This window comes from Myotis daubentonii, chromosome 1, assembly GCF_963259705.1.
Source record: "Myotis daubentonii chromosome 1, mMyoDau2.1, whole genome shotgun sequence".
Classification (NCBI taxonomy): Eukaryota; Metazoa; Chordata; class Mammalia; order Chiroptera; family Vespertilionidae; genus Myotis; species Myotis daubentonii.
In genome coordinates, this window is record NC_081840.1 from 25,696,251 (window position 1) to 25,713,083 (window position 16,833).

The 16,833-nt window shown below is 48.0% G+C and overlaps 1 protein-coding gene across 7 annotated transcripts in view; it reads right to left on the reverse strand.

Annotated features, from left to right (window-relative positions):
* SMOC1 (SPARC related modular calcium binding 1) overlaps positions 1-16,833 on the reverse strand; it is a 202,010-nt gene that overhangs the window by 41,265 nt on the left and 143,912 nt on the right. For all 7 annotated transcript variants that reach the window (XM_059691998.1, XM_059692036.1, XM_059692027.1 and 4 more), the window contains exons 4-5: positions 10,788-10,887; positions 8,653-8,700 (exon numbers count right to left, since the gene is read on the reverse strand). In XM_059691998.1, the coding sequence (XP_059547981.1) occupies positions 8,653-8,700; positions 10,788-10,887 (148 nt within the window). The remainder of the gene's footprint in view (positions 1-8,652; positions 8,701-10,787; positions 10,888-16,833) is intronic.

A 16,833-nucleotide genomic window follows, 5' to 3' on the forward strand; every position in this document is an offset into this window, starting at 1 on the left:
ACTGGGAGCTGTCCCGACTCAGAACTTTGAGAGCAGAAGCTATCTGAGCAGTTTGGGTCCTTTCCAGAGCAAAAGATCAATGTTTTACATTCCATCTACCCACCTGCACACTCTCTCCCTAAAGAAGTGAAAACAAGCTTAAAGCTGTCTTTTTGCAAGCAGTTGCCCACATCCTCAAGTTCCACATTCCCCTGAATAAGAGCAAAAGCATGAGGCTGATGCAAAGGGTAGACCAGAGGTTAAAGAGGAAGAGTGGGAAACAGAGGGGGGAGGGAGGGCAGGAGGAGCAGGGGGGTGGGGAGGAGGAGAAGGAAGAGGAGGAGGAGGAGGAGGAGGAGGAGGAGGAGGAGGAGGAGGAGGAGGCAGGGGGAAAGTGGAGGAGTCGGTTCAGGGCTGGGTTCACACAGAAGACTGCTATTTTTTTTTAACTATTTATTTTGAAATGAATATAGATTCACAGGAAGTTGCAAAAATAATTTAGAGCAGTCCCATGTATCCTTCACCCAGTTCCCCCCAGTGATGGCATCATTGTAATTAGATAATTATATAGGTAACACAATATACAGGTAATATCATTATAGTACAATAGCAAAATCAGGACATTGATATTGGTATGATTCACAGACCTTATTCACATTCCACCAGTTTCACATTCACTCGTTTGTGTATGTAGGCAGCTCTATGTAACTTCTATGCAATTGTGTTCATGTAACCACCACCACAATGAAGATGCAGAACTATCTCATCACAAGGATCTCCCTCGTGCTACTTCCGGTATAGTCATACTTTATCGTTATAGTCATACTCCCCTTCCTCTACCTCATCCCTCAGCCCTGCCAACCATGAACCCTGTCTCTATCGTTTTGTCATTTCTAGACTGTTACATAAATGGAATCATGCAGTATGTGGCCTTTTGAGATTGGCCCTTTCCCTTTTGCATCATGCCCTGAGGTCCATCCGAGTTGTTGCGCATATCAACAGTCTGCCCCTTTTCATTACTGAGTAGTATTCCATGGTATGTCTGCAACCCCGTTTACTCATTGAAGGGCATGTGAGCTGTGTCCATCTTTGGCTCTTACAGATACAGCTGCTGTGATCATCCACGTACAGGCTTTTGTGTGGACATAAGTTTTCATTTCTCTGGCGTGAATGCTCAGGAGTACAATTGCTAGATTATATGGTAAGTGTATGTTTAGATGTTTTATTTTTGAAGAAGCTTCCAAAGTATTTTTCAGAGTGGCTGTATCACTTTACATTCCTTACCAACAATGTGTGAAAGATTGTGTTTGTCTGCATCCTCACCAGCATTTGGCATTGCACTATTCTTTTTTTAATTTTAGCTCTTCTAATAGATGTGTAGTGATATCTTATCATAGTCTTAACTGGCATTTCTTTATGGTTATTGGTGTTGAACATCCTTTGGTTTGGTTTGTTTTGGGGGGTTTTTTGGTGGGTTTTTTTTTTTTTTTGCCCTCTACGTACATGCTTTGGTGAAATGTCTAGTCAAGTATTTTGCCTATTTTTAAATTGAATTGTTTTTCAACTACTGAGTTTTTGAGAGTTCTCTATATGTTCTAGATATCAGTCCTATGTCAGATATGTGGCTCACAAATATTTTCTCCCAATCTGTAGTTTCTTTGTTCCCTTAACAGGATCTTTGGAAGGGCAAGTTTTTAATTTTAAGTCCCACAATTAATTCCATTTTTAAATGTTTTGGATCATGTATTTGGTGTTCTAAGACAACAAATGTCTAAGTTCACCTACCTACAGATTCTGAAGATTCTATCCTATGTTTTTTTTCTAAAACTTTCAATAGCTTTTCACATTTTAAATTTAAGTCCAAGATTCATTTTGAATTAATTCTTGTATAAGGTGTGAGGAGCTTGGCGGTTTTGGTTTTGCCTATGGACGTCCAATTGCTACAGAACCATTTATCAAAAGGAGTGTCCTCTCTCCGCTGCATTGTTTTTGCACCTTTGTCACAAAACAGCTTTCCACACTGTGCAGAAGGCCCATTTCTGGGTTCTCTATTCTGTACCATTGATCTATGTGTCTATCCCTGGGCCAATACCACACTGTCTTGATTACTATAGCATTATAATCTTAAAATCAAACAGAATATTATGGTTCCAACTATGTGACATTCGAAAAAGGCAAAATTTTAGAGACAGGAAAAAGGTCAGTGATTGCTGGTGGGAGGAGAGGGTCGGGAGGGGAGAGCAAGGGATGCACAAGTGGAGCACAGAGGATTTTTAGGACAATGAGAATACTTTGTGTGATACTGTAAGGTAGACACCTGTCATAGTATGATTGTTCATTCCCATAGCACGTACACCAAGAGTGAACCCAATGTGAACTGTGGACGTTGGGTGATAATGATGTGTCAGTGTAGGTTCATGGATTGCAAAAAAGGTAGCACCCTGGTGAGATGTTGATAATGGGGAGGCTGTGCATGTGTGGAGGCAGGAGGTACAGGGGAAGTCTATGTGCCTTCCTCCTAATTGTGCTGTGAACCTAAAACTGCTCTAAAAAATGTCTTTTTCTAAAAAAGAAAGTGAAATCAACACTAAAAGGGTTATAGCATCTGTTCGGAAGAACAAAGGGAAGCATCAGTTGAAAATTCATAAAGGGTCATGAGGGAGTACAATAGTAAAGAGATCTTTATTTATAAAAACAGATGGAGTAGGATCTCCCATTTTCTTTGTCTTTGGAAAATTTGCTTTAGCTGTTCTAGTTCTGTCGCCCTTCCTTACACATTTTAGAATAAGCAGCCCTTGAGTCTCACAGCTTTCTTCAGCCGGCACAGAATTGGTGCAACAGGGCCCAAGAGTGATGACTCCTCAGCCTTTGCCACAGGAGCCCCCTGGGGCTCGGGGCTGGAGACAGGGGTGCAGATGTGGCCTGAGGCCTTCCCACCACATGCCGACATCCCAGCCTCCCTCCAAGTTTCTGTGTCATACCTGGAACCGAACTCACTCAGCCAAGGAACAGTGAGCTGTCTCACCTGGGCGTCAGGGGCCCCACAAAGGCACCAGGTAGAGGGACCAAGAGCCTGCCAGTGGCCATGCTCATCTCAGGCAGACAGCCTCCACCAGAGGCCCTTCCTTAGGGGCTCTGGCCCTGAGAGCTTCCTCCCAGGCCTGTTTGGAGGATCCACCCATCTTCTGCCCCCTTCAGAGGCGACAGCTTCCCAGCATCTAGAAGCCTGTGCTCCCCTGGGAGGCCTTACCTCCACCTGAAGGTAAGTTCTATAAGAAGAGGCTAAGGACTATTAAAATATGAGCTCCGTGAGGCAAAGCCAGGGCTCTTATCATTTTACTTGTCGTTGGATCCTCAGTGACTGTAACAAGCCTGGTGCTCAGTAAGTTCTCAATAAGTATGTGTTGAATTAAAGAATTAAAAAAAACAAATATAAAATGTCAGTGGTTACTAATAACGCCAGGGACTTGTAAGAACCTATGACTAGGACGCTATTCCAGATCCATACACCCTATTTCATCTCCAGCCCTTGGAAATGGGGATATGGCAGGGATTCAAACTCTAAATTTAGTATCTTCCACGCACAAACTTTCTTTTGGAGACCCCAGAATAGGGGCTAAGATGCAGGGCAGGGGGTTCAGTAGATGGGCCAAGCTGGGAGAGAACTAACTGTGGGAGGAAGGAGACGTGGTGCACACATGACACTCATGCACACCCCTTCTGCAATGAATCTCTGCAAAGCTGGTGTACGGATATGCCAGGCCTGGTCAGGGTGGCTCAGAGCACCAGAAAGCAGCAGCAACATGCATGCAGAGAGCAAAGAGCTGTCTCTTCTGGGCTTGGAGCTGCTCAGGCACAGTTCTGGTCAGCAAGCACAGCATGGGAATGAGAATGCTTCTCATCCCACAGGGAAATTCAATGTGCACAGAAGCCAACCCGTACAGGTCATCCGCTGCCCACCTCCATTCAAATCCAGCGCAGGCTGGTAGGTCATCACACTTTTGCCATTGGATGACCATGCTGACACATCAACTACTGATCCAGCTTCTCCCTCGGTGCTGGGGGAAGAGGAATCAGAGAGATAGCTGGGAAGAGGGTACAGCAGGAGTGACGCCCCACATGTAGAATGTCCCAAGACAAGAGCTTGCACATCTCAGCCAGGCTCAGGGCAATGAGGCGAACCTCCTTCAGGTGTGCTAACTCCCCCTCCTCTGGGATGCCTGCCATCCGTCACCCCTGCCCTAAGCACATCCCTCAGCCGCAAATCAGGAGGATGCTTCATCCGTCACTTGAGTGACAAGATCTCCCAGCTGGTACCAATCTGTAGACCCAGGCTCCATGAGAAATTCTGAAGATAGAGACAAAAGAGAGGGACCTTTGTCTCTATCTTTACCCGGATAAAAGAGTGTGACCTACTCTTTACCTGGAGCACATACTACACAGCAGCCAGCGAAGATTAAAAAAAAAAAATCTCTGCAAATTAAAGGTGGGTTGGGTTTTGGAAGTTCAGTGCCTCTCGAAGACTGGCTTGACAAATACAGAAGCTCATGGAGAAGTGTACACAGAGGCTGCTCGTGTTTTTATTTTTGTCCTCACTTTCTTTAAACAGCGAACTCCCAGACCTGGCACAAGGAGAAAAAGGCAAACTGCAGAAAACCCCTGATGACCCTAGACCAGTGGACGGCAAACCACGGCTCGCAAGCCACATGCGGCTCTTTGCCCCTTGAGTGTGGCTCTTCCACAAAATACCAACTTCTGCGCATGGGCCACGAAGTTTCAATCACACTGTACGTGCGCGCCCGCACGTGGTATTTTGTGGAAGAGCCACACTCAAGGGGCCAAAGAGCCGCATGTGGCTTGCGAGCCGCGGTTTGCCGACCACGGCCCTAGACTTTCCCCTTGCCATGTACAGAAGCATCACCCTGGGCTCTCTAGGTCCCAGGTCCAGAAGGAAAAACCTCCTGGAGATCTGCCAGCACTCAGTGTACAAGGGCTCACCTCTACTTCATGCAGTCACTCCTCGCCACGCCCCTCCCCCACCGCACCCGCTGGAGGCTGTGCAGTCCCTCTGCCACCTCACAAGCAATGACTCCGGGACCAGTCCCTGGCTGTATTCAGTCATCCCAAGGGCTCCCCAAATCATCCACATTCATTATCACCAACATCCCAAAAAGAGGCACCATAGGAAACCCCACAAGCCTTGGTCGGCCAGGAAAAGCCACTCGGTAAATTCATGATCTCTAAATACATTTGCTTCCCAGCCATTCTTCAGCTGAAACCAAAAATTCATCTCTACCACAACTTCTGCAGCCTTGGGCTGTTTTAGCAACAGATCATCAGGGGTTAAGGGCTGTTGGGGGCTCTTTCCCCTGTTCTGACATTCCTCTGTAGCCTCAATAAAATACATGTGGATGCATGTGTGTCCCCCACCCTCCAATACACACAGACCCGCACCCCCCCTTCTGTCACTCTTCAAGGGCAAGAACCAAAGGAGAAGAAGGGGAGGGGTGGCCAGGATGGGAGTGCCCCAGATCAATGGATATTTGAAACTCAAACACATGGCTGGGACCTACACTGCACGTGTTAATTACCACACATGTGCCTGTAAAGGAGTCGGTGAAACACAAGGGGCCCAGAGATCAGAGCCAGGCAAGGACATTCCAAGGGATTAAATAAATAGTCTGAAGTTCTGACCCTCTCCCTTCCAGGAGCACGTGCATCTGGGTAAGATAACAGCACCTCCTCCCCCCTCCCCTTCTCCCCTAGGGCTCCACACCTGTGGACCCAGGAGCCTCAGCAACCCAGGCCTCCCAGTCCAGGCCAACCGGCTGTGACCTGCTACTGCCTGGCCTCTCTCCCTCCTCCTTTGCTCCTGCTATCTCTCTGGGCCTCCTCCCCCAGCCTCCTCTTGCTCTGCCTTTCTCCTCTGCTTTGGAGGACTCATTCCTGGCTGGCAACCAGACTCTCCGTGGCTGCACAATACGTCTTTTCATTCCTTCCAGGCAGAGAGAACCGATCCCTCCAGCCCTGTCAGTGGAGCATGTTCAAGAGGGTGGGGAAAGAATAGGCCGGGTCTGCTCCTCCCCCACAGCCCCCCACCGCTCACACACCCGGCCCTCTAGCCTCACCTCCTTCCCACCCGGACCCTTGCCCTGCACGAGGGCCAGGCCCAGCATCTGCCTGTGGCAGGCCTCAGGGCTGCGAGCTCCGGCTCTCTGGAGATGCCTGCTAGGAGACCCCACATGTGGGCACGAGCTCAGACAAGGGGCCTTTGTGTCTTCCCACCTGCTGCCCTCGGAGCACATTCCATTCTTAAGTGGCAGCTGAAAGAGGGACCTCAGTGGGCCAACACAGGATATTACGAATGCCCTCTCGCACCCTGTCCCCATTCAAACCTCAGCTTCCTGGGCAGGTGTGGCTTCAGGTGGCCCTTCCTACAGGTGGCCCCAAACTGCCTTTCACTGCACTGCCCATGGCAGAGAGAGAACAGGATCCGCACCTACACCGATCCTCCCAAGTAGAAGGAAGAGAGCTCACTGACACGTCAATTCTCCAGGATAAATAAGCCCTAGCATCCCTCCCTCCCCACCTCCCCACCCCCCACCCACCCTCCAGGCCTTTTCACTAAACAGGGGGCCTCTGCAGAACCATCACGGAGGGAGGAACTCATCTGGTATAGGACAGCAAAGAACTAAAAATTGATGACAGCTTAGCTCTGAGATGAAGCTTCAGACTCTATGCCCCTGTTCCTTGCACCTCCCCTGGAGGAATCAGGCTCCCCTGCCCTCTTCCTGACAAATCCGTGAGATCCCACCATGACCATGTGTCTGATTCTTATGTTATCCATGGGGTGCGAAGTCACGTCAATCTGGAAAGTACTTCTCTGTGCAGTTTAAGAACCCAAACCCCATGGGCCTTTCTTGGTGTGGGTGCTTTACTCAGCATCATGAACTCTGTACCCTCTCGTGGGGAAAATCTGGGTGGTCAGTTCTGAGTGGATTGCCTTTTTTCCCCCTACTACCAGGACCTCATGCCCAGAAATAAAGCGCATGTTCTGAAGACTCCTGTTGCAACAAGCAACACTGAAGGCAGCTTTCTTTTCCAGCCCCAATACATCGCAGATACATGCCATTCACAGAATGGATGATTCCAGCTCTTTGCAGAAAGAAACGGCCATGTTTCTCTCCCAAGGGAAGGAACCACCCACACTCACAGCTGTCTCCGCTGTTCCCAGGAAGACCTGGGAAGGCACTTGCTCTCTTTTTTTCACCCACTTACTCATTCCTGCTCACAGGAATAGGAGCAGCCCATCTAGTCCATTGGTCCATGTTTTGCAGTGGGTGGTGGTGTCACCATGCCCTACTTCCACATCTTCTTGGAGCACCCACAACTAGGCAGCAGGTTCTCCGGACACTCATCTCCTACGTTCAGGAAGGGTGACCTGGCCTCCTCCTCCCCTCTCTATTCAGTAAGTGCCTGGAGCAGGGTCTAGGGGACTCACCTTGGTCTTCCTGTGACAGCGTGTGCCAACTAGCACGTGGGTCTTATGAGCATGAAGTTCCCAAGGCCCAGATTCAGGTGGGAAGCCTCAAACTCATCCAAGGTCCCTTGTCTGGGTTTTACCTGAAAATGGGGATTCTGGATTTCTCACTCATGCAGTGAAATTGAGAGTTATTTTCTATGCAACCACAACTCTCCGTGTGCTTGTATGTCATCCTGGAGGTGAGTAGCGGTGATCTTAGTGTCTGCCACACCGGAAATTATGGTCCGCATACCCCGGGAACCTGTTCCTCATGGCAGCTGGACCCCTAAAGAGCACTCAGACAAATGCCTTAATCGGGGTATATATAATTTGTAGGGCCCAGTACACAGTGAAAACAACAGGCCTTCTGTTCAAAATGCAGGGGAAAGTGTCATTAAAGAGACTAAAAGTAAAGTTGTATCCTCTCTCCCATAATCTCTCTCGGCTTGCCATGGTGTTTTTAATTTGCTATTTGATGTTGCTGTAGGTAAAGAAAAATTAAATTTTGAGCATACTATAAAAGCATGCATCACAAAAGCTATGTGCACATGGGACCAAGGATCAACAGCAGACATGCAACTGCATGTACTGCTGCTCACATGCACGTGTCATTGTCCCGTCGACTTTCCGCACTTAAAAGCACAAGTTCAAAGACAAAATAGTTGAGAATTTTATGACAACCAATGCACGGGGGGCAAGCGCATGAAGCAGCCTAGTCTTAGTGAAGAGAAACAAACTGGAGGAGCTGGAATAGTTCTTGAGAAGCAGTGAGGGAAATAATGCGCAGATGGGTTTCCAAAATAAGAGAGTCGGGGCAGACTTGAGCACGCCAACTAGTACTTTCATTATCCTTCTTGTTTAATGCTGGCGACACCGATTGACTGAACTTCCTAGGAACCAAGATTCTCGGGTCCCTGCCAGCTCTGTGGCCTGCACTCGCTCACCTCCCCCAGAAATCCTGGGAGCTTGGTCCCCACCAACGATGAGCCTTACTCACCTCGGTGCTTCTGGGAGGAAACACAGAATAAGAATGGATATTTTCTGCAGGGCACCTTTAGCTCTCACCCCAGCTCCATCCATCTTGTCTAAGAATTCTTGCTTGGACTGGCTTTAGGAGCAAACATTTAGATAAAGCATAAAACTCTACTCACCTTTCCTTCCTGAGTTACCCTGGCTCAAGGGCTTGTCGGTGACTGAACCTTGGGTGAGAGGGGAAACAGAAACACAGGCATTCAGAATGCATCGCGGTTGGTTCCTTTCATAGTGTTGGCACAGCCTGATGTTATGAGCATATGGTTATGTGTATATATATCGTATACACATCTAGGGACATTATATACACAGTTAGTACATACATACATGTTGAGTGGGGTTTGTTTAATGTCAATGTCACTGATATCACAGCACTGTTGAGATGAACCATGATTTCCAGGTTCCCTGGCAATAGTTGTAACCAGACTTCTCCCTTATTGAACATTCCAATGACTGCCCCTCGCCTCCACTCCCCATCTCCCCCACCGGCTCCATGTTCTGAGCCATAGCTATTCAGTAGGACCAACCGAAAAGAAACCCCCTCTTACTACAAATGCAATGATTGACATCCCTTGCTGGTTAGGGCAGGAAATCGGCGATTTTCCATCTGCATTAAGTAGAAAATTGTTGGCCCAATTGTCCTGAATGGGCCAAAATAGTCTGAGGCATGGAAGCAATTTTCTAGATGCAGCAGGCTGCTCCTTAAGGAGAGGGTAGTGTGTGAGTTTGGCCAAACACTTTGCCCTGCAGATGCTAGGATGCCATATGCACCCATCCTTTGGTCCTGACCGTGTGGCACCTGTCTTTTCCACAAGACCCACCACACAGGCAGGGCACAGCCAGCTCATCCACAGAAAGGCATCTGTGAATGTCCCAGCCCAAAAGAAAAGAGAGAACCCATATTTCCGCAGTCTATATCATACCCTTTTTCCAGGCACTGATTTTGTGAGAATTCAATTATCTTACCCTGCATGACTTGCTTCTAGTGCTTTTTTTTGCTTTCAATGGAACTTTCCAGGTCATCTGCAAGGAGGGCTCATTCCTGCCCCTTCCCACAACAAGCCCAATTAAGGTTTCCAGTTTCCATGTAAACCAAAAATAAACTTCCCTTTTTGGCCTGCAAGTCTTGGTTTCCTAATGTAGATACTCACTGCCCTTCCCACTTACTTCTCCCTTTATATAGCAGGGCCAGAAGAAAAATGAATAAATTTTGTGGAAAAAAAGGAAAATGTTAGGATAGCAGAACTGCTAGCCTTTGGGATCTCCCATAGGCTTTAGAATAATGTTTCATCCTTTGCTTGCACTTCAAAATTAAGATAAGTAAATACATAAAACCTCACACATAGCTATTGAGAAATATGAAGCAGCAGATGGTGTGATAGGGTTTTGTATTTTTTAATGAAGGCTGAGCGGCATAGTGAATTAAGGGAGAAACTCTCATCTTAATGGAAGGTGAAAGCGTGGGGCTTGTGTAAATCCATAGTCCACAGTCCCCTGAAGCTAACCTAAGAGCAAAATGTCCCTATGCTTATCAAGTTGGAAATAGAAAGGACTTAATTTTTGCCATGGGCTGAGCTAGAGAGTCACTATACAGCTGTGGTGCCCTAACTGGTCTACTCATCAGAACCATCTGAGAAGCTTCATACACATGTGGACTCCAGGTCTCACTGCAGACCTGCTGGGTGAGAATATACAGGAGGGGCCTCAACACCTCGGTTCTTTTTTGTCCCCAGGCACCGCCGAGGGCAGCCAGGTGTGAGGGCCACTGTGATGAGAGTTCTCCATCGCTCTACATTACATTGTTCAGGGGTGGCACACCTATGGTGCATAGGCCACCACTCTCCTCTCCCGTGCTCATGGCAACTATCACTAATGGATCATCATGGTCTTTATTGTTGCATTCCCATGGAGCCTTGAAATCCACCTCAATCAAGTGCTCCCAGGGCCACTAGCAGCCAGAGCATTCGAGCTAAAAATGTATATGCCGTGCTCTAGGGGTTACAGCCAATATTTGGGGGAAAGAGCCTTGAACCAGAAACCTACACTGACAATAATAAATATATGCATACAGGTATATACTGACTCTATCACCCGGCTGACTAAGAGCAAGTGCATGTTCGAGTGGGACCCTCCCTCACCTGGGGATGGCTGATAACCACCACCAATCTTTTAAATGTTCCCCTACAGAATTCAGGGGACAGCCAAGAGGTCTCTCTCCAACCCTTTTCTTTCCTCCCTCCCCTCCCTACGGTACCTGAACATACAGGAGTTTTATTCTGCACAGAAGAACCACTGATGGGCTTCCCATCTGGGGTGACACACCAGCAGTACCCCGTGTAAGTGTGGCACTGCACCTGTACGAAAAAGTCAAAGGGGAAGAACTGTAAGTCTTGGGGCACAATATCAACAGCCATCTCTCACCCTTCAAAAGCATCCCCAGTACGGTGGGTGAGCTCCTTCCACCTCTCACCCCAGCATCTGTCCCCAGAGTGGGCTCGTCAGCCAACAACATTATGTTTTCTGCATGACTCCCATGTACAGCCACGGAAACTTATCTACTTCTTTCTTATGACTTCTAACACTACCTTAGATCCAATATGTGTTTCCTGTGATGGTTCTCACCAATACTCACATATTTTTTTCCCAAGCACTGGCATACACTCCCATCCAACTGTAAAAACGTCTGATTGGTAAACTAATTTGGCAAATACAGGTTAGATGTCCCCATTGTAGCTTGATGTGACCCTTGTTTAACAAGCAGAGGCGGTGCTAAGCTTTTCTTGTCTTTCCAGCTTTTCCCAGCATCCCTTCTTATAGTCAGCTGCCTGCTGGTCAGGTGGCTCTCCTAAGACAAGGGCACACGTGACAGGGTTAAGGCAAGAACAGGTCACTTGTGCCTGCAGGTTCTAGCTGCCCCTCTGCACCAGGGCTCAAGCCTCTACCCTGCCTGGAAATAGTAAATGAAAATGAGGCTTTGCTTCATTTGGGGTAACTCTTCTTTCTCTGCCAATAGCTGCCACTCTATCCACCTCATCTTACCTGCCATCCTCTTCCCGTCTGCTTCCTACACAACTTCCTAAACACAGATCAGGGTGTCACTCCCCTGCGTAAAACCCCCACACGATTTGCTAGACTCAGGATGGAGATTAAGCTCGTGACCGTGCAGGACCTCAAAGCAAATTTGGGTGGCACTAGAGGTCCTCCATGATCTGCCTCCTTCCTATTCCCACAGCCTCATTTTACACCCATGTCTCCACACACACTCCATTCCAGCCACAACAAACCCATTAAGCTTGCAAGCACGTCCAAGTTTCTCATGATTTTGAACTTTGCTCTAATAATTCAATCTTGCCAGAATACCATTCCATAACCCATGCCCAGCCCACTTCTAATCCCTTCAGATTCCCACCTCCTTCGTGTCACACCTTCTCTGCAAAGTGGTCCCAGCCCCTTCCCCACCTCTCCTCCCTCCTTTCTCTGATCTTCCACACACCTTGGTCTCCCAAATTCTGAGCCCTTATCACAATGAACTATAACTGTTGCTCTATCTAGTCTATTTCCTCCCTTTACTGTGACCTCCCAAAGGCAAGGGACTACAAAAGGTTATTTCTATATTCTATGCATCTAGCATAATGCCTGGCACTTACTGAAGGCATTTGATGAGTTGAACAAGTGCATGAATTATCGTATTTACTCAGTCTTGGTCTCCATCGATTCTAAAAATGCAACATCAATTTAAACAGCCCCACCACATCAAATGTAGACCTCATTCACAAGATGTGCCAATTTGCACAGATATTAAAGTATGAAGAAGTGTACCTCCTGGGATCAAGGACATGCTGAAACTGAGGGTAGACAGTAATAGCATACAACCTGAGTGCTGAGGTCTACGAGGGGCACAGAGGTAAAGGAGATCTGACGGCCGGCATCGGTAAGGCAGGAAAGCCACAGAAAAGCCTCTGTTTTTGTGTGGATCCCAAACACTGCAGTTTTCCCCAAGGCTAGTCGTTTCCCTATGGACCTACCCCCAGAAATCAGGACAAGAACAAGATGGAGGGCATCCGGTTCCTACCAGTATGATTCTGTGTTTAAATGAGGCATTCACCTTTCCTGTCCATGCAAGGAAACAATCCGAGCCAAGGCCTTCACCCAGTGCCACGCTCCACTCCCACCTCATCACCTGGAGCCAATCCCATGCCCATGGCTGCTGCCCAGATGCTCTCTCAGGATCAACATCTTGGGTTGGGCCAGTGCTACCTTCTGAGGAGGCGTAATGGTGGAATGGAAAGAAACCCAGACAGACCCAAGTTTGAAGCCTGGTCCAGCCAGTTACAAACTTAGCTCTTTAGTCCCATCTATAAAATGGGGGTGACAACGCCAAACCTGGAAGGCTCTGGAGAGCAGAGCGAACAGTGTGAGCCCAGCGCCTGGCGTGGGTGATGGCCGAGGCAGGGTGGCTGTGGCAATGATTGCTCTCAGCTGCGTCAGGAACACCTGGCAAGAGGGCCTCTTCCTACGCCAGAGCTCGCGAAGCTTGGGTGGGAAACGCGGTGGAAACTTGGATTTTACCGCTTCGGACTCTGTCAGCCCTGCAGGGGATAGTTCCTAGAGACGATTCCTCGCCACTAACAATTTTAATAGGGCCTGGCTGGCTGCGTTCTCCTCCTTGGCCAATAATCACCTCAAGGGAAACCTGTCTCTGGGGCTGGGCAGCCACTCTGACTCACTCCCGGGCCCCTTGGCTCCCATGGTCAAGGCTGCCTCCCTCTCCTTGAGGACAGTACTGCCCAAGTCCGACACCCGAGGCTGTGCCTTTGGCCCAGTGCTTCCTGCTACACTGAGCGCTGTGGTCCAGCTGCAGAGAACCTCTGGGTGGAAGCTCCCTCCTCCCGGACGTGTCCCACCCAAGGCTAGTGGGCTCAGAACTAAATGGGTAAGAGCTTAAGCCCAAAGCTCTGCTACAAGGGATATAATCTGACCTCTGTGCTCAGCGGGTCCCAAGGGCTACATGCCCTCTGACTATGCCCATTGTCTCTCCAAGGACACATGGACACCGCCTCCCAGCCCCCAGCCAGGCCCATAGGCCCAAACACAGCCCCTTTCTCCCCCGGGCCCTCAGCATTTTCCTTGGCTCCAAGGAATAGATTCCAAATCACGAAATCCTCAGGCTGGGAGCTACTTCCAAGTCCTCGAAAACTGGAACAAATGAGGAATTGTTGCCTCTGAGGCCTGGAGCACACAGAAATGGGCTCACCTGCCCCAGGTATGCTGCAGGGCAGGGGCAGTGGACAAGGTCACTTCCCTGTGCTGAAAGAGCCCCAAGTGAATTAACCCATGATTCTCAATCAAGAGGGTGTTTGTAAGATGTTGGGGAGTTTACAAGATGTCATCTTGAAGAAAAAATTTACATGAAGACAGGAGGCAATGGTCATAAAGTCAGACTGTAGCCCACCTTCCTTAACACACCAGCTCCCACTTAACCACTGAACCTTCCAACCCTCTGCGGCCTCAAAAAGGTTCTTAGTCAAAGCCAGCCTCAGACTGTCTGAGGCTATTTTATTTTTATATTTTATTTTTTTTAAATATATTTTATTGATTTTTACAGAGAGGAAGAGAGAAGGATAGAGAATCAGAAACATCAATGAGAGAGAAACAGTGATCAGCTGCCTCCTGCACACCCCCAACTGGGGATGTGCCTGCAACCAAGGTACATGCCCTTGACCGGAATCGAACCTGGGACCCTTCAGTCCGCAGGCCGACGTTCTATCCACTGAGCCAAACCGGTTAGGGCCCAAGGCTATTTTAAAAGGGGAGCTAATAATGCCTACCTGGTGCCACTGCTGATAGAATTAAATTAGATAATGAAAATAAAGCACTTAGAGCACATGGTTAAGTACCCAATCAAGCTACACTATTTATTATCACTGTGTTCTTTTTCAGCAAACTTTTTTTTTTTTTTTTTTTTTTTTTAGAGGGAGAGAGAGAGAGAGAAACATCAATAATGAGAATCACTGATTGGCTGCCTCCTACACACCCTCTACTGGGGACTGAGCCCACAACCCAGGCATGTGCCCTGATGGGGAATCAAACTGCAACCTCCTAGTTCATAGGTTGACGCTCAACCACTGAGCCATGCCCGCCGGGCAGCAGCAAACTATCTCTACACTCAAAAAGGGCACAATTGGATCCTCGGGTGGGAACCACCAAAAAACACCCTATTCTGACCAGGCACATGGAGGGGGCAGTCTGGAATCAGCAAAAAGTTTGAAGACATTTCGATGGAGTAAGGGGAAGTTTGTTTTCATATAGCAACAGTTTTATTACACTCAGAGGGGAGAAGTAAGGCTTCTTGCAGAAAAATTCAGGATATCAAGTCTATAGAATTGATGGTTTACACATACATCAAGATCTAGTTTAGCCTCTTTCTTTGCAAACTTATTTATTCTTTTGAATCAATAAATGATTTATTCTTCATTCTACCTCCCCTGCCCCCCAGCCTCAAATTAATCAGCTCACAGATCAATCTGTGGCAAAAGCATGGCCCAAGAGGAATCGACAAGGTAATTAACTGGCCATTTCTAGTCTCCACTGTGCAGTTCGCAACACTCAGGATTGTTCTGGCCCCAAAGGCACAGGTACAAACCATGGACTTTGCTCCCACCCATTCTGGAGCATCCCGGGAAGGCTGAAATGTCAACTGATGGGTCCTTCCATAAGAGACTAGAGTGTTTGTACATCAGCCTATGTGAGGTTACTCTCTGCTTAACTATACTGTTGAATGTAACTGGCATTCCTAAAAGTACTTTAAAAGTGTGTTCTGCCCAGCTGGTGTGGTTTAATGAACCAAAAGGTCACAGATCTGATTCCTGGTCAGGGCACATGCCCAGGTTGTGGGCTTAATCCCCAGTATGGGGTGTGTAGGGGGCAGCTGATCCATGATTCTCTCTCATCATGGATGTTTCTAACTCCCTCTCCCTTCCTCTCTCTCTAAATTCAATAAAAATATTAAAACACACACACACACACACACACACACACACAAAACAAAAAACAGTATGTTTAGATATGTAAATTTCATCTGTGACTCATATACTTGAAGATTTTTGTTTTGGCCCTGACCAGTGCTCAGTTGGTTAGAGTGTCATTCCAATACAGCAAGGTTGCAGGTTCGATTAACCAATAAATGCATAAGTAAGTGAAAAGGCATCTCTCTCTTTCTCACTCTCTCTCTAATAAAAAAAAAAGAAAGATTTTGGCTTGAAGTCCTTTATATAAATAGCTCAGTGGTATATTGCAAGTCAACCTCTATTTAAATTATGACGAAATTTGAAATTATTTTAGGCCTGTTAATCTTCAACATTAGCCCAACTCCTGGACAGTGGCAGAATGTGAGAGGCTGGCATTCCCAACAAATGCAGTTGAGTGAGTGATGAGTAGAGAAGAGCAGGCAAACACCTGCTCACAGGATCGAGCAGGTAGGGGGTGGATGGAGGAAAGTGCTGAGAAGGACAGAGGAGATGGCGATCTCCACAGGTGCCACGCCCCACATGGAGATCACCACCTTCTACTTTCCAGCAGTTTTCCATCACCACCCGCCATCTATGCATTCTCTCATTCGGGCCTCAGTCACCCTGGGTGCACGTCTTTCATAGGAAGGCACAGCGAGTGGAGGATGCGTGTTCAAATGTCACAGCTAGTTCATAGCAGCATAGGAATTTGAATCCCGATCTCCAACCTCTTGTAAAAAATGAGAATGGACAGAGCTGGAGGAAACCTTAGCATTCACCTGTCTAACCCAAACATTTTACAAACAAGGAAACCAGAGACAGAGAGGTAGCCTGAGGGCCAGCACCTCGTTGTGGCAGGTGTGCTGGTGTCAGAGGGAACTGTGTCTCAATTCCGCAGCAAATGGCGCTCTTTCAGAGGGAGGCGGAAGATATGGGATAACTGGTCAGGAGGCAGCTGAAAGAAAGTCTTTTGCTCCAGACTGTGTGAGGATAATATCCTGGAGTAATTTGGGGAACTGCGTGGGGGCCTCCGCTGTGCGCAATGGCTGGCCTGCTTTCCTTGGTTATTCCTGGGGTGGTTCTCTGACAGGGGTCGGACCTCACATCCCACAGTTCATCTCCGTCGCTGGACTTTTGCTTCCCCTCCTGTGAAGGGTCCCCTGTTTCCTTAGACCAGTCCCTCCTGCATGTGCCCACTTTTCTCCTCTGCTCCCGACACCTTCACTTGGCCACTTGGGCAAGTGATGAACGCAGCTGGTGTCCTGTGGGGTGTGGCTAGGAATTGTTGAGGAT